The 22879-nt window shown below is 41.6% G+C and overlaps 2 protein-coding genes across 3 annotated transcripts; both read right to left on the reverse strand.

Moving 5' to 3' along the window:
* Nucleotides 1–166: 166 nt before the first annotated feature.
* On the reverse strand, nt 167–15364 carry LOC134873204 (kinesin-like protein KIF27). The gene is made up of 15 exons (XM_063896660.1): nt 14918–15364; nt 14191–14391; nt 12964–13925; nt 6691–6834; nt 6408–6584; nt 6066–6262; nt 5366–5487; nt 5086–5223; nt 4242–4444; nt 3659–3721; nt 3282–3452; nt 2971–3162; nt 2322–2549; nt 1900–2098; nt 167–1755 (listed from the first exon to the last, which is right to left on the reverse strand). The coding sequence occupies exons 1-15, from the start codon at nt 15213–15215 to the stop codon at nt 1139–1141; spliced, it is 3912 nt and encodes a 1303-aa protein (XP_063752730.1). The 5' UTR covers nt 15216–15364; the 3' UTR covers nt 167–1138.
* A 754-nt stretch (nt 15365–16118) lies between these two features.
* qng1 (Q-nucleotide N-glycosylase 1) lies at nt 16119–22782 on the reverse strand. Of its 2 annotated transcripts, XM_063896512.1 has the most exons (8): nt 22750–22782; nt 22415–22521; nt 20546–20748; nt 19885–20031; nt 18492–18604; nt 17657–17800; nt 16668–16863; nt 16120–16559 (listed from the first exon to the last, which is right to left on the reverse strand). In XM_063896512.1, the coding sequence occupies exons 3-8, from the start codon at nt 20733–20735 to the stop codon at nt 16330–16332; spliced, it is 1020 nt and encodes a 339-aa protein (XP_063752582.1). In that variant the 5' UTR covers nt 20736–20748; nt 22415–22521; nt 22750–22782; the 3' UTR covers nt 16120–16329. The 2 variants fall into 2 exon arrangements, with proteins under 2 accessions (XP_063752583.1, XP_063752582.1); XM_063896513.1 differs by lacking the exon at nt 22750–22782 and having other exon boundaries at nt 16119–16559; nt 22415–22456.
* Between the last annotated feature and the right edge of the window lie 97 nt (nt 22783–22879).

The following is a 22879-nucleotide window of genomic DNA, read 5'->3' on the forward strand; positions in this document are numbered from 1 at the left end:
AAAAGCGATTGTTGCTCGCCCTTTCGCTTTAATGTGCTATTATTACAAACAAAATATGCGTAATAATAACCAACTAACATGATATGTAGGGGTAAGAGGTGAGGATGAGATTGAATAAGCGCACACACAATAAAGATGAGACAGCAGGATGTCTATCAAAACGTTTAATAAATTTGACTGTAATGAGTCATTCATATCAAAAATAATTTACACAGCAATCAACATATAATGTTACGTACATTGTGCACATAGACATTAAACATTTGTATTAAAAAATGCATGAATGAAATAATAAGCCTTATATTATTTTGTAGATCAGAAAAACAAAACTTCTGGCCATCTTAAGTGCGAACAGTGCTTAAAATACGGGGAAAGACAAAGCAATTTCACAAGGCATACTTTGATTACAATGAATTACAGGTTGATAAATAAGTAAAATCCTTTAAGTGAATGGTATTTGTAAAAAAAAAAAAGAGGATAATCTTTTTAGTGGATGAGGTTGGTGATAGGTCTACATAAATAATATTTTAACTCACCAGAAAAGTGCTGCATTAAATATTCCATTCTTATACAATATACATAAGGTTTTACATTTTTTCAAATTGAATCTGCAGAGTTGTATTTGGGTGTGGCATGAGCTTGGACCAAAATCTGTAATTGCCAAATGAAAAACTTTCACTCTAGCGCTTTTTATTTTCAAGTGAAAACTCACAGCTAAGTTTTTGGAAATTCTTTCTATGAATCTCTTTCAGGGTCACTCGGTTGTCATGACAACACTGGTCTTCTCTGATTGAAAGGCAAAATCCTTCAGCAGAGCAAGGATCTGGTAAATATGTGAAGGTAAGGCCGATAAAAAGGAGGACAGTACTACGAGGAGGGACTCAACTGGTTCAAACTGAAGATATTCAAAACGAACCACTAATGAATATGGATATGCATTACATATATACCAGTATCTTGGCTATATAAAGTCATTTAATGGGTGCTTCTCACTGATCTCACAAAGACCTACAATTACGTTTTTTCCAAACGAACAATGCATCAACATTTTCACAAGATACAAGATGAGGGGAGGAATTTTCTTTGTCTTCAATAGCACCCAACTGGTATCCAATGTACACTCGGTACCGTGATAAAATCATCTGTCTGTGTTTCTGGGCACTTCTATAGAGTCCTCTTGCATTGACTCTGTGCTGGTATCCACAGCGAACTGTCGCCTCCTTGTGGCAGAACTACAGACCTGCAGATCAGCTGGAGAGATCTGTCTCAGCTCTCTGCGACACACACGGACTGGTGTCATCTGTGAACCGTTCCCCCTGTCACTCCTCCCCTGTGTGGGAGTCTGGTTGTAATCTGGCCTTTTTGTTGATTTGTGTACTTGGAGGTCCGAAGATAAGGAGGGGCTCGGTGGGGGGGGCTTCTGATCTGCATGTCTCCTCATTTGAGAAACGTTGTGTGCCTTTTTGTCTGTTTGCTCAGCTTGTATATTTGTGTATGTTGTTGCAATATGTGTCCTTTTCTGTACCTCTTCAGTGTGCGTCTGGGGTTCGTTTGCACTTGCATGTAGTTGCACATTGTGTTTTTGTCTGTCCTCCTGTGTGTTTGAATGTTGATCGACTGGGTTTAGGGCATCACTGACAAGCTCTTTGAGTTTCTTCTTAAGCTGCCTGCTGGAGCTTTTGTAGAAAAACAGCTCTTTCTCCAGATGCTGCTGTCTTTCTACTAAAGCTTGCTGTGCCTCTCCTGAACCACCCTCTAAACATACATACACAAGAATACAGGGACACAAAAGTAAATGAAACAGCAATTTTCAATACATTTCTGAGCTAATATTAAAGAGAAGAACAGATTAGTTTCACGTTTCAAATGGTATTGTCCAGGCTGATCTAATTTCCTCACCTTTTAGTTTCTGCAGCAGCAGCTGGATGTTGGTCTGGTGATCTTGGTGCTGCTGGGTTAGCCTGCGATCTGCATCCAGGGCTATACGCTGCATGGCGACCTCCATCTCTCTCAGCACCACCTCTCGCTCTCCAGCATGAAGCTTCAGCTCTTCACACTTCAAGCTCAAATCACGCTCCGCCTCACGAAGACGGACAACCTGGGGAGATTTATAAAAGCAAGAGGGAAAAAAACTGAAACATAAAGCTGGAACGAAAAGAGATGGTGTCAATTTGCTTCTGACAATAGCAGAATCAATTTTCTACAAATAAATAAGCATGTTTTAGGAAAACCATCAGACACATTGGAGAGCAATTGTACATTTTAAATAATAAGTAGAGGTCATTGTAGTTTCCAGAATAAAAGTGTGCATATTATTTTACCTTGTTGAAATATTTGATGAGCAGCTCTGAGGCCTCAGGTGGGGAAAGCTCCTTCAGCTTCCTGACGACATCACAGAGTTGGGCGGGGTCAGGGCTGTGAGGCTGATGTGAAGAGGAGTCTGTAATCAGCAACTTTTTCTGTTTGTCCTGGATGGAGTGGTTATTAAACTCTAAAGCCGCGTCCAGAGCTTCAATAGCTTCCTCCAGCTGAAGCAGGGAATGCTGCTCCTACATGGAGACAAAACAAATCACAGTGCACACAATATATAAGTTGCACAATGATGAATAATTAAATGCTTCAAGAAATAATGTCCAGTGAAATATATACCAAGTTCATACTATGTTATTAGTTCAGTTTCAGTTTTCCAGAAATGTTTATTTAGTTCTGCATTTATTAGGGCCACGTATAATGTCTCAGAAGTAAGGAACAACACATGGTTGGAGACCTGTGTAGGAATAGCCTGTTTAAATATTTTGATTTTTGAATAGTCCCCTATTGCTGCCACATTCTGAAGAAAACTTTATCGCAACATAAGTTAGTTTCATTTAAACCAGAGCTGAACATTTCTAACCAGGTTTAGTTTCCTATAATAACCCTGATACATACACCATGTTTGTCACACATAAATACAATGTTTGTTTTCCTGACCTCCACAGTTAGCACTCTGCTGTGCTTCACTTTGCCGTCCAGAGCATCTCTCCTCTTTTTGAGTGTGTCCCTCTCTTTCTCCAGCTCCTCCATGGTTACTCCTCCTGTCTGCCTCACACTGCTGCTGCTCCCCAGCTGCTCCTCCAGAGACTCCAACCGCACTGACACACCCAGCAGGTCCTGACTCAGAGCCTGAAAAGTCATTGTTATGTAAACTACACATGTTGCCCTAATAAAAAGTGTCAGCGATAAACAGGTAAATCCTAATAAAGCGTAAATCACACAGGGGCATCCGTGCATATGTAGTTCACCTGACTGGAGCGCAGCCTCTTGATCTCTAGTTTGTTTTTCTTTTGCAGACAGGCCTCTCTGCGTAGAAGCACCTCCTCTCTCCTCTTCAGCTCCTCCTCCAGCTCCTGCAGCTCCGCTCTCTTATGAAGCACACGCTCCTCTTCCTCCTCTAGCCAACCACTGTCAAGCAGCTACAGTGAGGAATGAGGAGGGATGAGGAAAAAAGGAATAGAGGAGAAAGGAGATGATAGAAACATTGAGAAAATAGGAAGACAACGACAAGGAGTGGGAAATAGAAAACAAGACAGAATATTTTTGAAAGAAAATCTGTTAAAACTCCAACTTTTTAAGAATGTATATTGTTTATTATTTTTATTTATTTAACAAAAACATTCACCTTGTCCTTTAACTCTTCTTGGTGAATACTTTTGATTACGATCCATTCTCCTGCCCTTTGCCCCTAAAATGAAAAACAAAACAAAACAGAAATCACGTTTTCCCAAATGTCTCATCAATGATTAACCCCTGCTGAGTGTTAGCTGTTACATTTTTGCAATCCAAAAACCTCTGAGTCAACTCAACTGAGTATGTTGTGTGTAAGTGTGTGTATGTGTAACCTGGTTAATCCAAAGGTTAACATCAATGTAAACTGAAAGGGGAGGCTTAACATTTCACTGACTAAAGCACCAAGAGCCATTAACAAAAGTTATTTTTTAACAATGTTAACTCTATTGTTCCCCTAAGAGTTTAATAACTTAACTGGCTGTCAAATAACCGAGTGTTTTAAATATCAATCAGATGCTCTTAAATACAGCCGTGTTAACCCTTTGTTAGGACATTGTTTCATCCCTAAAAAACCACAGTTCTGACGTATAGGTTTACACAAAACTGAAGTGTAGTCTAATATGTTCATCTTTTTTCCTGTTGAACTGTCTACACAAGGTGTTTGATGTTACTGTTATAAAATCTGTAAAACTAACCTCATTTTCACCAGGTTCCTTGTTGTCGGCCTCTCTCTGCTGCCTGAGGCTGCTCTGAAGCTGATTTCTTTGCATTCTCATGTGCTGCAGGCTGCGGTACATCTCTGCTCGGACCTGCTGGCTCTGCAGGGAGAGTCTCACCAACACGCCGGCTTCTTTACCACTGTGCCCGCCATGTTTGCCCACTGCCTGGGTTTCCTTGTCTGCCAAACACATTCAGAGATGCTAAATTACAAATACATTGTTAAAAGTTTTGAAACTGTTATGTTGGATGATTCACTTTGATGTGGTATGACCTGGAACTCAAGTAAGACATCCCAGTTGTCCCAGTTAATCTAAGGTAGATACGAATAAGCCTGCCAATACTAAAACAGGACAGGATTTTTATCAAAACCTCAATCAACAGAAATCCCATTTTCTTTTAATATTTTCTACAATATTTGGCAAATGGAATAGCGGCTGAGCATTATTCACTGCTAAAAAACACTTTAAGTGTTCCCTTGGGTGAGCAAAGTAAGGAATTTTCAGTCTTGAACTAAAAAAACAATTACCAGACTGAATGCTTAATAAAAATGTGTTTATCAATTTATCTCTATAGGCTGGTAATCGGTTTGTTTTGCTATTCATTTCATAAAGAATTCTCTCTGCTGCTATTGTTGTTAATTCATTTTAAACCTTCACTCAGTGCTAATGAGTACTGCAGGGATGTTTCTATCAACCCTGGCTAACAAAGACCAATCCCCTCAAGGTTCTTGACTCAGTATACCATATTGAGTCAAAACAAACTCCAAACAATGTGATGCAAGAGTTTAGGAATACGTCAAATGTATTTTTTTAAACACACCAGTTTTGTGAAGCTCTTTAATGAGCTCCTCTTTCATGCGCATGTTGACGGACAGATCTTGGATCCTCCTCTGAGTCAAGCTGGCTCTTAGTCTTGCGTTCTTCACATGGCTTTGTGTGGTGTGCTCTTCCTTGTTTCCTGAGAAAAAATAGCAACTGACTTTATGAAAAGAAAACAACTTCTCGAATAAAAATGTACTCCCTGGAATGTCACAGGAATTATCTGAGGAAAGCATGCCCCTATCAGTACAACAAATAAATGAAGTACATGTTCATTTTACCTGTGGCTTGCTGAGGCTGCTGCACTGTTGGATTTCCGTGAGATGTTTGATCTAGATCAGAGTTGTTCTCTTTCACAGCAGATTTCATTTGCCGGTTGGTCCATGTTCGGTTTAAAGAACGCCTGAAGAAACGTCATTTAATTTGGCAGATCATTTCAGATTAACTCACAGCAAAGGAAAACGGATTTTCTCAATTAGAGAAATGTGGGAAATTTAAGTCAATTAAACACATTTAAATGATTTAACCATATTGTACTGTATAAACTATGTGTAATATATTGTTCTTAAAATCCAAACTAAAGTCAGAGGCTGGAGATAGAATCTCAATTATTACTTGGAAAATTAGCACAAACAAAACATGGATATGGGTGAAATTGGAACATTCAGGGTTTGTGGGATTTGTGAGAGGTCTACTCGGGTGCACCAAGTAAAAAAATGACAAGTGTTTTGTTGACCTTATATGAACAGGCTGCTGACTGACTGCACAAAATGCAGTCATCCTCGACACCAAAATTGTAGTGTGTCACAAAAAAAGCCCTCTACCATCCCTCTCTTCTAAAGTTGGAGCATGGAGTTCACTGCTCTACAAAGTGAGAGCAGGTGATGAATAAATGTTACCTATTGGCTGAAATTGTTGAAGTGAATCACTTGAAGAATGATAAAGAAAGAAACAGAAAGCTTGTTTTATACAGGCTCTCACCTAAATACTATTCTGCCCACAGAGACATCCTCCTCCTCCTCCTGCATCTCTGGATCCCTGTCTTCGCTATCTGCCTGTTTTATGAATGGACAGTATACTTCTTCCTTCTCCTCGATCTCAGCCAGCAGGAGATGACTGCGCATCTTAAAGGCTGCCATCACCCTTTCCAGAGAATATGCCGGGGGACTGGATTGAATCTAAAACCACACAAGCATTTGCACAGATATATGTACAGCCATTAACGCATGGACTAGTGCTTAATTCAATCAAAATCACAAGAAAAGGTCAACAAGCACAACACACAAGTACACACATACAGAAAAATAACGTGCAGTTTCCTACCCTCCTGGGAGGTCCATGTCCACAGCTTTGTCTGATCAGAGGGACACTGTGGGGTCTCTTGACTGAGTTCCCAGAAGCCCCTTTTTCCAGAGTTCCCTCTGAGGCTGCACCCCTAAAGGTCACAAGGTCACTGCGAAGACGATTGATGGTGATCTGTTGGTCTACCAGTTGTTCAGTCTGAAAACATTAACACATATGTTTAATTGGCAGATAATATAAATTGCTACGGGTGTCAGCATCTTTTTGTACTCTATAAAAGAGCTGCACTCAGGACTCTCCTCACCTGTATACGTGTGCGTTCCTTTTCTTCCTCTAGGGCCTGAAGGTGGGTTTTTCTTTCTTGAAGAAACGTATGTACTTCTATTCGGAGCTGTCTTAGCTCTGCATCTTTCTGCTCCAATAACTGTTCCTCTATGGTGAGAGCATCCTGAGTGTCAGAGAGAGAGAATTTGTCTCTGCTCACTCTATACCTCGACATTTCAGCAGCAGCAGCAGCAAGCATTGTTTGGCATAGAACTTTATATGTGTTAGAAACTACAAGTTCCAAAGAACTACAAGTGCATTTCCCCTCCGCTCCACAAGGTGGTACAAGTGAACAATCTACCTGTCAATCATTGCCTACCCTTTAAATACAGACCTGTAAGGGCGGGACTTCCTCTCTTTGTCCCTAAACACGTCTGGAAATTGTTTGGTGAAGTGTGCCATGTGTCTTTTGGAGTTATTTCAATGTAAGTCCAGTTTCATTTATTGATGAGGATCATGTTTAGGTATTAACTGCTAATATGTTAATAGTAAGTTTAATAGTTCATTAGATCTAACTTGTTGATTATGAAGTTAATGTGAAGCTTGACTAGATATCGTTTGAATTGTCTACGTTTGATGTGGCATGTGTTGCGATTGTAAGGCAACATTTCTGTTTGTATTTTACTTTGGACAAAGCATTGTAATGTTGTTTTCTGTCTTTGTAGAACCATTGGTACTCATCATTGGCACTCATCCAGTCCTGTCTCCAATCCACCATTTTTGGACTAAGAGAGAATAAACTTAAACTTGAGTGCAACCTTGTTTCCTGTGTGGTCTGTGTGGCTCCAGTCTGAACCTTAAATACCCTACAATTGGTCCTTCGAGCCGGATACTGAGCCACACACCACACGAAGACAATGGCCGATGTACAACCAGACGAGATAAGGTCTACTGATGAGCCCCCTGTACTTGAGACCACTGAAGGTCAGGCTACCTCCACTGAGTGTGCGGATGGATCCCAAGGTGAATTAGACGCAACCAAGCTTTACGCAGAAGATAAAGCCCCCCCGCAAACATCACCTACGCCATCTATACCCACTCATCAAACAGAGCCTAGCCTTTCACCTAAACTCCCATTACCTACCTCTCACAAAGAGGACCAAATCCCTTTGCCATCAGTACCTTGTGAAGTCGTCTTAAAGCCACCTGCCCTTGACCCAGGGACTAGACCGAAAAGGCAAACACGGCCCCCTGATTTCTATAGTATTCCTGTGCGATCGCAAAGGCCGCATACACTTTCCCATGGCTCCCGTAGCTCTCATAGTAAGAGGGGTCGTACAAAAACGACCTTTAGTCTCCCTGCTAGATCTCACACCAGTAGGCATTCTAGTAGTAGCCACACTAGTTGTTTGAGTGACCTCCAAGTCAGCATGCTTGAGGCAAAGAAGAAGAAAGATGAGCTGGAGGAGCTGAAAAGACAAAGACAGGAGGAAGAAGACCTGGATGAACAATGCAAACTGATTGATAAGAATGCCAAAGCTGCTCAGCAGTGGCAGGAAGAGGCGCACAAGGACAGAGAGAGAATTGTCAGACAGGTTGCGATTAATAGACGCATTCGCCAGAAAGAACTAGAGCTTGACTCAGCCCAGCTTGTGACTAGTTTCATTCAACAAAACCTCTTTGATGACCCCTGTGGAGCTGCCGCTCTCTTTCCCTCACCCCCTAATGTAGCCACCTCTTCCTTTTATGATCTGCCTCCATCCAGAATATTCACTCCTGCCCCCTCAAGAATTCCGCATGCTGACAATCAAATTCTCGCAGCTTCACAGTTTTCTCTATTCCCTCAGCCTGGCCTTCCCAGGGTTCCCCAAACCTTTCCTATGCCTCAACCTATGGAGCCAAAGGTAGCCATTTTCCAAGCTCCCAATTCTGTTGCTGCACCTCAAACAGCCCCATTGTCCATAGGCTTTATTCAGTCTTGCCCTTTGCCCCCTGTAGCTACTGCTCAAGCTGCAGTGCTGTCCATGCCTAGTGTGTCTACCCAGCCTTCCAGTCACCATGCCTCTGTCAGTGTACCACACTCCTCCCTTCTTATTCACCGTGCAACTGCACCGTCAGCGACTGTCCAAGCTCCTGCTTATATTGCATCCATGCCTGATCCTAGATGGCCCATTTCGACTGGTAGATTGCCCCCAGTGCAAGTTACATCATCCCAGCAGCCACAAGCTCTTTATCCACATATTCAACCCCCCAATAACATGGATCTGCTAATAGCCTCAGCATATGGGATACCAAGACCTTCACTTCCTGTGTTCAAGAGTGGTCAAGAGAGTGAGTTTGCCCTCCTGAGAATGGCTCTTAGCAACCTCCTTGAAAATCACCCACATCTTACTGAACATTATAAATATCAGATCCTCTTGGACCATCTGCAGCACCCAGGTGCTAACAGACTGGCCAGATCCAGCATGCATGATGCTAGACCATATTCCACAGCTCTTGCAGCGCTTGAGGAGAAATATGGTCAGCCAAGGCTCCTTGTTCAGAGCGAAATTGGAGCAATATTGAATTCCCCCATTATTCGCATAAGCGATGTAGAGGCCCTGGATGATTTCTCCCTTTCCATCCATGCTTTGGTGGGAATGCTGCTGTCCCTAGAGGGCCCTAATGGCTCTGAATTAAGATGTGGTTCTCATGTCGACAGACTGCTTAGCAAACTCCCTGTGCAGTATAGAGATGGATTTGTTGAGTACTGCATTAAACGTGGCATTATTACTGGGCAGGCAAACCGAACTTACTCCCTCCTTGACCTTTCAACCTGGCTGCAGTCAAAGACAAGAGCTAAACGCATATCAGAGAGAGCGGTTGAACTCCATAAACAGGAAAGACCTACAATTGGTGACAAAAGACCACAAGCTGTAAATGAACGCCGGCCCTCTAGACCTGTCTCCTCTGTCTACCTGTCAACATGGGAAAAGGATACTACATCAAGCGCACAGGAGAAGGTAGAAATTAAGCCCAAACCTTACTGTCCTCACTGTAATGTCAGAGACCATTTTCTTGGTTCATGCCCAGACTTCAAGAAACTCTCAAAAAATGACATTCTGAAATGGATCAATGAGAAGGACAGATGCCGTAAATGTGGGAGAACACACAAATTTGACAAATGCACATTAAAGAGGCCATGTAACATTTGTAAGGAGATTCACCTAACCATTCTCCATGATGTTAATGTAAACAAATCAGTCACAGTGATGCTTACATCCTCCCCCTCAGAGCTCCTTTACATGGACAAACCCAACCGTTCCCATAAGGTCATGTTGAAAGTTGTCAATGTATGTCTCTACAATGGAGAGAAGACCTTCACCACATATGCAGTCCTTGATGATGGGGCTGACAGGTCCATTCTACTCCCCCAAGCTGTTCAGTCTTTGGGCCTCACAGCTCAGCCTGAGACCATCTCACTACGCACCGTAAGACAAGATATAGTGCAAGTACATGGAGCATCCGTATCTTTTGAAATTTCCCCTATCAACCAGCCAAACCAGAGGCATGTTATCAGCAGTGCATTCACTGCAGACAATCTTGGCCTGTCAGAGCACACATATCCTGTGAGACAGCTACAAGAGCAGTATCACCATCTCAGAGATGTTCCATTACAACTTGTTGAACATGCATGCCCTCTTGTACTCATTGGTTCAGACTATGCTCATCTTATTACAGCCATAGAGCCAATTCTCATAGGGCCCCCTGGTGGCCCATTGGCTGTACATACCAGGCTAGGATGGGCTCTGCAGGGACCAGCCGGTTTAGTCCAAACTCATCATCACACTCTGTCTTTCGCTCTTACCTGTTTCAAAAGTGAGCTGCTCAGTAATGTAGAGAGGCTCTGGCAGATTGACACCTTGCCCTATGTTAATGAGAAAACAGCTACACGGTCCAAACAAGACAAGCTAGCCCTTGATCTACTCCATTCCAAAACAGTACGAGTAGAGATAGATGGTGTAATGCGCTATGCCACTCCCCTGCTAAGAGCTCCCAACACTGCTCTCCTTAGAGCTCCCAAGAAAGCTGCCTTGCCCCGTCTCTGTGCTACAGAAAGACGCCTGTCCAAAGATCCCCCACTGGCAAAGAAATACCAAGAAGAGCTGGATAAACTTGTGCAGTCTGGCTATATTCAAAGGATTCCCAGCGACCAGGTAGATCAATCAAATGAACACTGGTATTTCCCACATCACATTGTTGAACACAACAACAAGCACAGAGTCGTATTTGACTGCTCTTTTGAATACATGGGCCAAAATCTGAACAAATGTCTTCTGCCTGGACCAACACTGGGGCCCTCTCTCCTTGGGGTCCTTCTCAGATTTCGCCAACATGCTATTGCCATTTGTGGAGATATTAAAGCAATGTTCCATCAGGTACGCCTTCTGAATGAGGACAAACCTCTACTGCGCTTTATATGGAGAGGGATGCAACTGGACCAGGAACCCACTGTTTATGAATGGCAAGTCTTACCATTTGGAACGACATGTAGCCCTTGCTGTGCCACCTATGCAATACACAGACATGTCCAAGATCACTCTGGAAGTAATGAGGATGTCCTCCAATCTGTCCAACATTGCTTTATGTTGATAATTGCCTCCAAAGCTTCCCTTCCTCTCATGAGGCCAAGTCCCTCATTAACAAAACGAAACCCCTTGCATACATTTCCTCTGACCCTGCTGACCTTGATCCAGTTACACCAAATATGTTATTGATGGGGCGGCCTGATTCTTCTCTTCCCCAAGCAATCTACTGTCCCAGTGAACTTCTTGGTAAGAGAAGATGGCGTCACAGTCAAATCTTGGCTGACAAATTCTGGTCAGCTTTCATCCGATCCTACCTTCCAAACCTTCAAGTCAGACAGAAATGGAAAACTGACAAGGAGAATTTGGATTCAGGCCAGGTTGTGATGTTGGTTGACCCCCAGCTACCTCGAGCATCCTGGCCTATCGGAAGGATAACCGAAACCTACCCTGGAAAAGATGGAAAGGTTCGCAGTGCTAAAATCACCATTCAAGGTCGAGAATACATACGCCCTGTCTCCAGATTAATCCCACTCCCTGAAATCACTGAAGAAGAAACCACGTAACGTATTTGCTGCACAACTCCGGGGGCGGCTGTTAGAAACTACAAGTTCCAAAGAACTACAAGTGCATTTCCCCTCCGCTCCACAAGGTGGTACAAGTGAACAATCTACCTGTCAATCATTGCCTACCCTTTAAATACAGACCTGTAAGGGCGGGACTTCCTCTCTTTGTCCCTAAACACGTCTGGAAATTGTTTGGTGAAGTGTGCCATGTGTCTTTTGGAGTTATTTCAATGTAAGTCCAGTTTCATTTATTGATGAGGATCATGTTTAGGTATTAACTGCTAATATGTTAATAGTAAGTTTAATAGTTCATTAGATCTAACTTGTTGATTATGAAGTTAATGTGAAGCTTGACTAGATATCGTTTGAATTGTCTACGTTTGATGTGGCATGTGTTGCGATTGTAAGGCAACATTTCTGTTTGTATTTTACTTTGGACAAAGCATTGTAATGTTGTTTTCTGTCTTTGTAGAACCATTGGTACTCATCATTGGCACTCATCCAGTCCTGTCTCCAATCCACCATTTTTGGACTAAGAGAGAATAAACTTAAACTTGAGTGCAACCTTGTTTCCTGTGTGGTCTGTGTGGCTCCAGTCTGAACCTTAAATACCCTACAATATGATATGCACCACCCACCACACACAAAGCATCATATCAGATACCTGCCACCCTGCTTATTCTGCTCTCTCTGCTTCCAACTGAAAATTGTCTAACACTACCCGTCTCAGTAACAGTTTCTTTTCACAGTGAACACAACATTTCTCTGCCATGGAGGTTACATTTCTTTTGGTTTGATTTAAATTTCAGGGGGTGGCCCAAATCAGATAGATTTATTATAACACTTAAATATTTGTTACCTCTGTGCTCTACGAGTGCACTAAATGAATCTTATTTTTCATTTTCTTTAATGACAATCTGAAGTTTGTTTTCCACTTGTTGGTTCTGAATAAATAATTCTTTTTTCTTTTCATGGCATGGCAACATTTTGATGTATGAGAGCTTCCAGAAGTGGTAAAGAAAGCCCGATAGATTTCAGGTTGCCTGAGTAAGACATTGTAGAATGAAACATTCCCATGCATGAAAAAAATTACATATACCTATATATATATATATACTCCACAGTTCTTGCCTCAATTTGCACAAAGTTGCATTTTTCCTTCATTGTCCTTGAAAAAATTACCTTGCATGTGTTGAGTTCTTCTCTGAGCTTTAGTATGGTGACATTGTGGTTTTGATCTCCATTACCCTCTGGCATGTCCTTCTCCTCAGCTTGATGTGAGTGATTGACAGCCATCAGTCGCTTCTGCCAATCCTGCAGTCGCTGTGTAAAAGAGTGACTGGGAGTGGGACCAGAGATATCTGCCAACAAGGCAGCAGCTTCCTGAGCCAGAAGGCAGTACTGTGGTGTTTCTTCTTGGTTCCCGTTGTTATCAAGATCAGGTACCCTCATCTGATTGAAGATGTCCCCCTCTCCAGCTTTCCCAGCTCTCCTCTCCATCTCTCTCTCCTTCTCTTTCAGGAGCTCTCTCAGTGTCTGTACTTCATACTCCAGCTCGCCCAGTCGAGCCTCACCTGGGTCCCAATGGGTAGGACCTGTTTTCACCTCTGTTTGAGTGGTTCCAGGACGATTACGAATGTGACGAGCCTTGGATGCAAACTGCAGGACACTCAGAGTCTCGGCTACACTGTGGTGAGAGGGGCTCACACACGCTACCACCAGCGTGTGGGCGGTGCCTCCCAATGAATCCCGGAGCAGGCGTGTGATCTTGGCATCACGGTACGGTATGTGGACACTGCTTTTTCGCCCAGGGTCAGAGAGGGCGCGGATGACATTGCCGAGGGCGAGCAGGCCAGTGTTAATATGAACACTCTCTTTGAGTCGTGTCCCAGTGTTTCCAGTTTTTCCAGCACGCTCCGAGCCTGCTAAGTCAACCAGACAGAGTTTGGAGGAGCGGACAGACTTTAAGGAGGAGTTGTTGCTGTGGCAACACTGGAGTAGCTGGAGGGTGAGGATGGTGTGAGAGCGGCTGGAGTGCTCGTTCATTCCTGTGGTGCCCATGTGGCGCAGGGCATTGCCCGTCTCTATAACACTTAGGAGCTCCTCAGCTGAGGCGACAACCATCTCTTTGGCTCCCACCACCACTGAAGGACCAAAAAAGGATCTTTTTTAATGAAACACTCAGTTGAAACATGACTTTCCCCAGTTGGCAGAAATCCAGTGTACAAACTAACTGACTGAAGTCCAAACCAATGGAAAACTTGGCATGTGATGCATGAAAGTACAGGTTTCATGTCTTAAAAAAAAAACTTTCTTTAATGCAATCAATGTGAGATTTAAAAAATATCAATTTTCGGCACATTTTCTTGCCAGTCAAAAATATCATTTTCTTTTTATCTTTTTATTTACCTGTGTTTCCTCTCTCATCTTCTCTGATATGAAGTTCTTTGTGAATGTTGTGCAGCTCCAGCAGGTCTCGTAGTTCCTCCCTGTACAGCTCCATGTATGTGACCCGCACTTTGGCTTCCCCACCATCAACACTCTTCCTCTTCTGCTCCAGCAACAAGAACACATCCTCGGCCACACGGTCAATAATTCCTCCCTCTTCACCTGAGAGAGGTTTTATAAGAAAATAAATAAAGAACAAGTTAAGAAGACCAGAGACACAATAGTAAAGACCTTTTAGGGACAAATCTGTAGAAAAACAAATGAGCAACAGTAAATTAGGGGTCATGAAATGTTGCTTTGGTCTTGAAATGGCTTTAATTCCTTTACCACAAGGCCTGAGGTCTTGGTCCGCAAACAGAATTATTCCCTAAAACTCAACTGACTGAAATGTTTGAGTGCCATCTTGAAAAACGATATGTGTAACAGTTAACATCTAGCTTACAAAGATCAGCTTGAGCATACTATCCTGACACTCCTAATTTCTCATCTAAAAACCCACTTGTTTGTACATTTCTACCACAATGAGCAAACTCCAGAACCCAAAGACGATCTTTTCCAAGTTTCAAGATAAAGTTGTTGCTCACATCTTGTACTGTTTTAATATTCAGCATCTCTGTTCTGCTAAACCATCCTCTAGATATTTAAGAACTTAACTTTTGGGACTACATCTACCACCTGCTCAACTTACTCAGGTTTCCCCCTCCTATTGTGAACGTCTTCCCTGACCCCGTTTGTCCGTAGCAGAACACGGTGGCATTGTATCCGTCCACCAGGGACTCCACCAGGGGCTGGACGCAGGACTCATGCACCTCGTCCTGGCTGGCTGTGGGTCCAAACGCGTGGTCGAAGGAGAAGAGTCTGTCGGAGCCCAGCATCACCTGTGCAGAGCCCGGCACCACACGCACACACACCTGGTGGTGGTGGAGGACTTCTCTGGGGAGCAGGGGACGGATCCGGAGCGCCACCCGGACACATACGTCGTTCATCCCGCTGGAGTGTACTCACAACTATTGTCGCTAATGAGTTCTGCTAAAAGTTATTTTTTCTACTCGAGCTCCTATTGGATAGGAAATCGACCATAGGCAATGGTCTGCATTTTAGCAGAAAGTCCTCGTCCTCTCCTGGCTTGTTGTTAACTGTGTGACATCTAGCGTTTGTTGTCCCTCCTTGGTTGCCCGGGAAACCGCTGCCGCGGTGCAGCAACAGTCGAGGAAAGCAGGAGTGGCGTTCAAGAGCCAGCATTGATGAAGACCGAGGGGGTACGTGAATGTAACAGCGCCACCAACGCGATCTGATTGTCACGACAACCGTTAAAGATTTCTTTTTGAGTATGCTTTTTTTCAATACTTTTTGGTGCTGTAATTTCTGTAGTTCGCTTAAGGTTTGTTCACATTCACTCTGTTCTTCTGTAGTTGTGAACTGCATTCTTTTGAATATGCCATGTGCATTTTGATGCGCAATAAAAACATAATAAAAAAGTTTAAATTTTGCAATGTTATGTGAGGATAGGATGATAAAATAAATTAAAGTTATGTTAATATTTTTAATATTTTACAATAAATATATATATTATTAATAACGTAAAGAAGATGTTGGTCGTACGTAGACTAAGACTATATACATAAGTAAGCCACATATATGGATGTGAATATTAATTTATAAGTGAGGTACTGTATATGTTCTGTTTACACTGTTATTTTTTGTCCTTGCAGGAGGTGACAAACAACATCTTATTAAAACATTGTATGTTCAATATTTTCCCAGTGTCACAAATCCAAGCTGCTGCAGATTGGCCAATGTGTCCATAATGTTATGTTCACATACAGTATATTATAACTTACTGTAATAACCAAGCAGTTTGTCAGACATCAACAACTGTAAACATTTTAATTGACTGTGAGCGGACAACAGTGCTATTACCCACACACATCAAAGAGTTACATTAAAGCTAGACACCTGTTTCCATTACAGCAGGAGAAAAGCCCATTTGTACATATATCTGGCACTGAGACAAAATTGGCTTTCTCCCAGGGAAAGGTAACGATGCCAAGGCTGCACACAGAGCTCAGCCTTCTGTATGTAATGCTGCCAGCCAGCCCATCAGTAGTAAATACAGCGTGTGTGGTGTATTGGAATGTGGGCCATCTCTTTGTGGTGCTTCTTGGCATAAGGCCACAGGTAAAAGTCAATGACTGCCGAGTTTATGTTGCAGGTTTGTCCGTCTCTCTCCCGCACCAGCTTAAAAAGATGTTCTTTGATCAGCTCCACAGACCAAATTGAACAACCTCGGATCTCAACCTCTCTTCTGTCCCCTGAACTCAGCAGCTCACCTGAGAGAAATGGGACACAAACACACAACACACAGAGATATAATACTTGACTAATCCTAACTGATTAATTTCTTTATGGACAGAGAAACAAATGCACTCCTGTCTCACCCTTGTTTAACACCTGCATCAGTGTGTCAGTGTATCGCAGTGCTCCAAGGAAGACAAGAGCTTGAGGTACCCTGTAGTCTGCAAACATGGTGAGCCAGTCCATGTTGATGATGTCCCCCTCTCCTCTGGCCTCCATGACACCCCAGAAATCTGCCACCAGGATCTGGGCTCGCTTATACAAAGAGATTCTCTTCCCCTGAAACAAACAATCAGAAAGCTTTACACTCATACATGTTGATATGTATAGTTGCCTATTTAAAATGTTCTTATGCAAAGATAATATCATTGCAAAAATGCATGTGCATGGAGAAATAATTTGCATAATAGAATTTAAAATGCTCTGGTGTCAAAAACATAACATGTTGGGACAATGGAAGCCATTATAGGTTTCTACCTCACTTACACACTTCATATCTATTAAATGTGATTATATTTCATGTTTTTATACGTAGAATATAAAGAAAATATAATGTGTTCCTTTATTATTGCCACACTTTGTTTGGCCAGAAGGTGGAACTCTCACCTCACAATCTTTCTTAAGTTATTCTAAGGCATACATTTATCTCATCACATACGATTTATATATGCTACCAAGATGTTTTATACATTTTCCATATTTTTAAAATGCCATTTATTCAAAGGGTTTACACAGTTGTAAATTATTCTAATTCTTCATACAATAAATTCTAAAAATAAATCTAATGCATTTGACAAAATAAATCACCTCAGTTGTTAAAGATACTATTTGTTATGTTTGTAAATGGATAAGTATCTGACCTGAAATTATGATTTTGGTTATGACACCCGAAATTAAATTTAAAACTATATCATCGTCGTGCATGGTCTCTTAGCAAGTGATTAGTTAAAACATAAAATATCAAAGATTGTTATAGGAAAGATTTGTATGGCAAACATAAACTTATATCCAAAGATTTTGAAACTTCAAATATTGCTACTTGTTGGCTGTTAAAGCCCTCTCTAACTCTAACCTCAAAAGTAGCTTCGTCCTTGTATGAAGGGATCTTCTCAACAATGAGTTCCACCATCTTCCGGGCGTTGTTCCCGGCTCGGCTGATAAAACTCCGGAAGCTTCCGCCGTGTTCCTGCAGCACGCGGCCGCCTTCAGTCAGCACCTTGTTAGTCAGATTCAAATTCATGTTTAAATTTAACTATTACAATAAGTGGGAGGTTGAGAGCTGCATGCTTTTCATTTCTATTCATCAGAAAGGGAATACATTTTGGCTAATAATGTAACCCTGATGGCCATAATAACTATATAACCTTTCAAATCAGTTTTTCTTAGTTTATACAGAGAAAAAGAGAGGTGTTAACTTATAAAATGTAATCTGTCAAGGAATATGGTATTTATGGTTGGAGTTTCACGTACTATTTTTACTTAAATAAATATGACTACCCAACTACAACGCGAAGAAAAACTAAATCACACTGATACGATATGATCTCATAGAGGGAATGCACTCTGCAAGAATGTAATAATACACTGGTTTGAATTCTGTGAACTTTCTTTCATCAGAGTTAATTTACTTGAGGATAAGATGATTTTCCCACCACTACCTTTTGTCTTTGGTTGAAAAGCTAGGACTTAGTTTTGTGTTACATAAGTTCTAAGAAGGCTGTCAGTCAACACAAGTCAAATACGGTGTTTTAGTAAAGTTTGAAGCAAAAACACAAGTTGTAGTAACAACACGAGGCTCAAATCCAGGATTCAATGTGAAATGATTGAAGCGGTTTAAAGCAGTTTCTTTTTACGATTGTCATAGCCCTAGTACCCTTGATATAGGACAAGTATTACAATGCAAGAACCTGGTGGCGCTCCTGAAGCATGGGCATGGGTGTTTCATTGTCTGATCGAAGGACATGTCCCAACTCCTCCACACTCATCTGAGAGAAGTACTTTGGATCAGTGATGGGTATACCTTTAGACAGGGGTGCAGAAAAAAGGATTAAGATCCTTTACAGCAGTACAAGTAGAACTATCATGGAGCAAAAATGCTCCCTTATAAGTAAACATCCTGAAAAGAAAAATGTCCCTCAGGAATATCAGCAAAATGTACGTAAAGTATTTAAAGTATTCATTACGCAGAATGGCACTTCTCCTTGTTATTTTATAATCATATATTCTGTTATTCCATTTCGATTATTAACAAATACATGTAAGATCATTTCAAAGTTATAGTTTGTCTGTGGAACCAATTTCAGATGCTATAAGCTACAGAGTAAGTTATAGTACCTTATACTATCTTAAAAGCATATCAGATACAGTACAATTTCAATCAGCAAAGTGTCTCGTAAATAATGCTGTCAGAAAAATTGAAAAGAAGTAGAAAGTGTACTGTTGGCAAAACTCAAGTACAAGTGAATTACAAATAAGTATCTCAAATCTGTACGTCAATTTACTTAGTTACTTTCCACCATTGCCTGTGGAGTGGAGGAGCAATTAGATGGAACTACTTGTGAAAGAAGACACTTTAGCTAATACGTTATGAAGATATGGTATCCTATAATAAAAGCAATATAGCTCCACAGGAGCCAATTCTCACAAGACCCTCAAAAGACATAATTTCTCTGAACTCGCGCTGTCTCCCGTTGAGATCACACTTTACAAAGCTACCTGAGCTTTCCTGAGAGAATCTGTTGTAATTATAAGGGCCACAGCGACCACACATTGAGAGCACTATTCCATATGAGACATAATTGATTCATATCCGGAGTCATTCACGCTAATTATGAGTCATGCACAGGCAGAACTACAAACAATTTCCCAGCATTCCGAGTTCAAGTAAAGGGCACATATACAATAATTGGTAATAGCTGTGCACAACAAAAGCACACAGAAAATAAGAAAAAAAGGCATCAAAAAGGGGCTTGAATTAATATTTTTCTTTTGAAAGGTGAAGCGGCAAACAAAAACAATAAATAATAAATGAATTACATGAAAAGGCAAAGATGCCTCACCTCCTCTTCCTATTTCTGACATTTCTGTCACCTAGAGTGCTTTTTTATGTATTATTAGTTATTTTTCGTGCTAATTTGATTCATCCAGCACAAATGTTGCCCACTATAGGAACAGCTACCTAATGACTAATCGCTTCAACTTTGCACCTTGACAAAGGAGAACAATACATGTTATTCAAAATCTCATTAAAGAGCTGTTGTAACATCCCTTCTACCAAAAAAAAGAAAAAATGTAGTTCACCTTCCTCCATGGCCCTGGTGATGGCAGCACAAAGGGTCATGTAGCCCGTGTACGTGGTCCCTTTATAGGTCACCTCACACTGTTGAGTTTCCTCCTCTGGCCAAAAGGAGAAGTTCATGGTGTCTACCACAAACACCCAGTTCAAGGCCTGCAATGTTAAAAACACAACATATCTTAAGAGCTGGAAAAAACTAAAGGCCAATTAAGAAGGGAGTCACTGTACCGAAAAACAATATATAAAAGATCCTTTTATAAGATTTTTATGCTTTGAAAGCCTTTATTTTGTAAAAATAGACTTTTCCATCATGGGATGTACGTATGTAGACACATGATATGTTTTATAACTGCCTCTTATTCATGCGTGGTCAGTCATTATTAAATTAGGGTAAAGACAAGTCTGGCATTTGGAATAGTGTAACTAAAGTGAAATTCATGCCATGGTGGAGGACCAGACCCTTTACTTAAATGAAAGTAGATCTATCATAGCTTAAAATACTCCCTTACAAGTATAAGTACTATAATACAAGTTACTTTATCAGCATAATAAAAACATTCCCACCTGTCACCTTACCAATACAGTAATACTGTGATTACCACCATGTGACTAAATTCTAATGTCAACTGATAATCTATTATTTGGGGGCCTTGCTGTTGAGACTCCCCTGGTCAGAGGTGGGTGCTGGAGCCAATGGATTGGCCTTCTTCCAGCCACTGGCAGTCAGATCGTCAGTGTGTCGAAGGTTGTAGAGCATCTCCGCCACCTTCTGCACTCCTTCCTCCTCCACGAACACATCCCTACTCCGCTCTGCTATGAACTGCCCAGACTCACGGGGAAACAGAGGGGGCTCCATGACAGCAACTGTACTATTGTGTGGAGAAAACACATGGGACACAGACACACATACTAATATAAATGTTATCACCTTCCCCAGATCATTCATAAATGAATCTAAGGATAAGGCTGTAAAATAATAATCTTTTTTTGACACATAAATCAGGGCGGTGGTGGCGAAGTCCATAGGGGCTTGGCCTGGGAACTGGAAGGTCACCAGTTCAAGTCCCCGAAAGACCAAGTGCCACCGTGGTGTCCCTGAGCAAGACACTGGTTACCTACACTGCTCCCCGGGCGCCGTACATAATGGCAGCCCACTGCTCCTAACACTAGGATGGGTCAAATGCAGAGACCACATTTCGTTGTCCTAGTACTTGTACTCTGTGCAATGACAATAAAGTTGAATCTTTCATCTCTCTCTTGAATCTGTATGCTAGAAAAGCACATTAAGAATTCTAATCAAACACATTACAGGGTTAGGGTTAGGGTTAGTTACTTCAGCAAGAGCATCTAAGAGCTTGAATGGGTGGGTTTAGGGGTAGATGCAGTGCCGCCGCTCCCATAACGCGCATTACGCGCTGTGCGTAGGGCACCAAGTGTCGAGGGGGCACCACCAAAAATAGCCTAATGAAAAATCGTCATAATAATTATAAGGCCGAAATTATTTCAGTAGACTATAGAAATATGAGGCACTTTTTAGGCATACTACTCAAAGGTACCGATGGTGCACCCCTCTCCCCTCCCCCCTCCCCTCCCCACTCACTCATCACAACTCATAATGTTTTTTTATTGGGGGGGGGGGGGGGGGAGGGCATCATGAAGGAATTATGCTTAGGGCACCAAAATGGCTAGCAGCGGCACTGGGTAGATGTGAATGCCCTTTTCTTAGGAAGCACCAATATCCTACATCCCTGGGGAAGTGCCATTTTCAAAATAATCTCCCAACTTGATTAGGTCATTCACGGTGAAATACAAGATTGATTGTGCAACCACCAGTCGACTAATCCATTAGCCTAATCAATCAGCATAAAATGATCACAAACCAATTAGCCCTATACATTTCTGAGATTTCCTGCCTTTCTCCATTTTTTAACGTAAAAAAACGTAGACACATCTAATTATTGTGAAACATAATTGTTAGTGGCAGTCCTATGGTAGAGATTGACAGTTTCAGTGCTGTTTTTTAATCTCCCTTAACATGTTTTTAGGGGGACTTAATTCTCATCTCATGTAGGTGCTGTTAAATTAAGCAGAGTGCACAAAACATAAAAGCCCAGCACACAGGACCAACCCCATTATTAAGACCAAAGAACAAAATCATATCCTTCACTCTCAGCCTTTAAACGCTGCATTGTTCTTTTCCAATGCCCAATGGGCTGCTGTGTTAATGTTTTCCCTTTCAGACTGATTTAACAGTGGTCTCCTGTGGAAAATCCATTTTCACTGCTATTTCTGTGGTGAGGCACATGACAATCTCAGAACGCAAATATTAGAAATGTGTTGTTTCTTAATGTTAAAAAGTCTTGACGTGGTAAATGAGATAACTGCACGACCAAAGTGCATGTAGTAAGGGAGTAGCTGATTCACCACGACCACGGGCACTAGGAAGATTACACTGCGTAGATTGTTTTTTTTTTTCGACAAAGACGACAATTAACTTAGTTCGTAATTCATGATGTTTTTTTTTATTCAACTTACCGATGAATGCAGTGGAAGTATACCGCAAGCTCGTGTTGTGTCCAAGTTCCACTACCTGGTTTGAAGCTCTTAACCAATCAGAGCCTCCGTGATGACTTCGTCACAGACTGATAAACCAATCACAGGAGACCAAGGGAAACCGGAAAACAATAGGCAATCCGTTATGGGTTATAGACACGCAGATGTCTACACATACATTTATACCATCACGAATATCCTTTTATTTTTAAATGTTCTGGGTCAGTTAACGCCGCGAATGGTAAAGTTTTGGACACGCTAGATGATTTATCGAGTTACAGCCCAATGAACATGGTTTGAAGTAGTTTGACACCTACCAGTTAGATGACCAAGATTGTCTGGTTTTCAAGATGAAGCAAAAGATAAAAAAACATTCATCATGTGACATTTAAAAAAATGGATTATAGAATAGATCAAGTAAATGTGTATGCAGATTCGTCAAACATT

This window comes from Eleginops maclovinus, chromosome 12 (genome assembly GCF_036324505.1).
Source record: "Eleginops maclovinus isolate JMC-PN-2008 ecotype Puerto Natales chromosome 12, JC_Emac_rtc_rv5, whole genome shotgun sequence".
Taxonomy (NCBI): domain Eukaryota; kingdom Metazoa; phylum Chordata; class Actinopteri; order Perciformes; family Eleginopidae; genus Eleginops; species Eleginops maclovinus.

Bases quoted from the DNA above. Each gene is read 5' to 3' on its own strand.
- LOC134873204 (XM_063896660.1), bottom strand. From the start codon at position 15,215: ATGAACGACGTATGTGTCCGGGTGGCGCTCCGGATCCGTCCCCTGCTC. The intron at 4,445-5,085 runs GTGTGTTTAAAA...TGTGTTTGGCAG, and splicing joins TAAAGAGCTTCACAAAACTG to ACAAGGAAACCCAGGCAGTG. The intron at 1,756-1,899 runs GTGAGGAAATTA...ATGTATGTTTAG, and splicing joins GCTGCTGCAGAAACTAAAAG to AGGGTGGTTCAGGAGAGGCA.
- qng1 (XM_063896513.1), bottom strand. From the start codon at position 20,735: ATGGAGCCCCCTCTGTTTCCCCGTGAGTCTGGGCAGTTCATAGCAGAG. The intron at 18,605-19,884 runs GTGAACTACATT...CCCTGTCTAAAG, and splicing joins CACCAGGGCCATGGAGGAAG to GTATACCCATCACTGATCCA. The intron at 16,864-17,656 runs GTTAGAGTTAGA...TGTTTGTTTCAG, and splicing joins AGGACGAAGCTACTTTTGAG to GGGAAGAGAATCTCTTTGTA.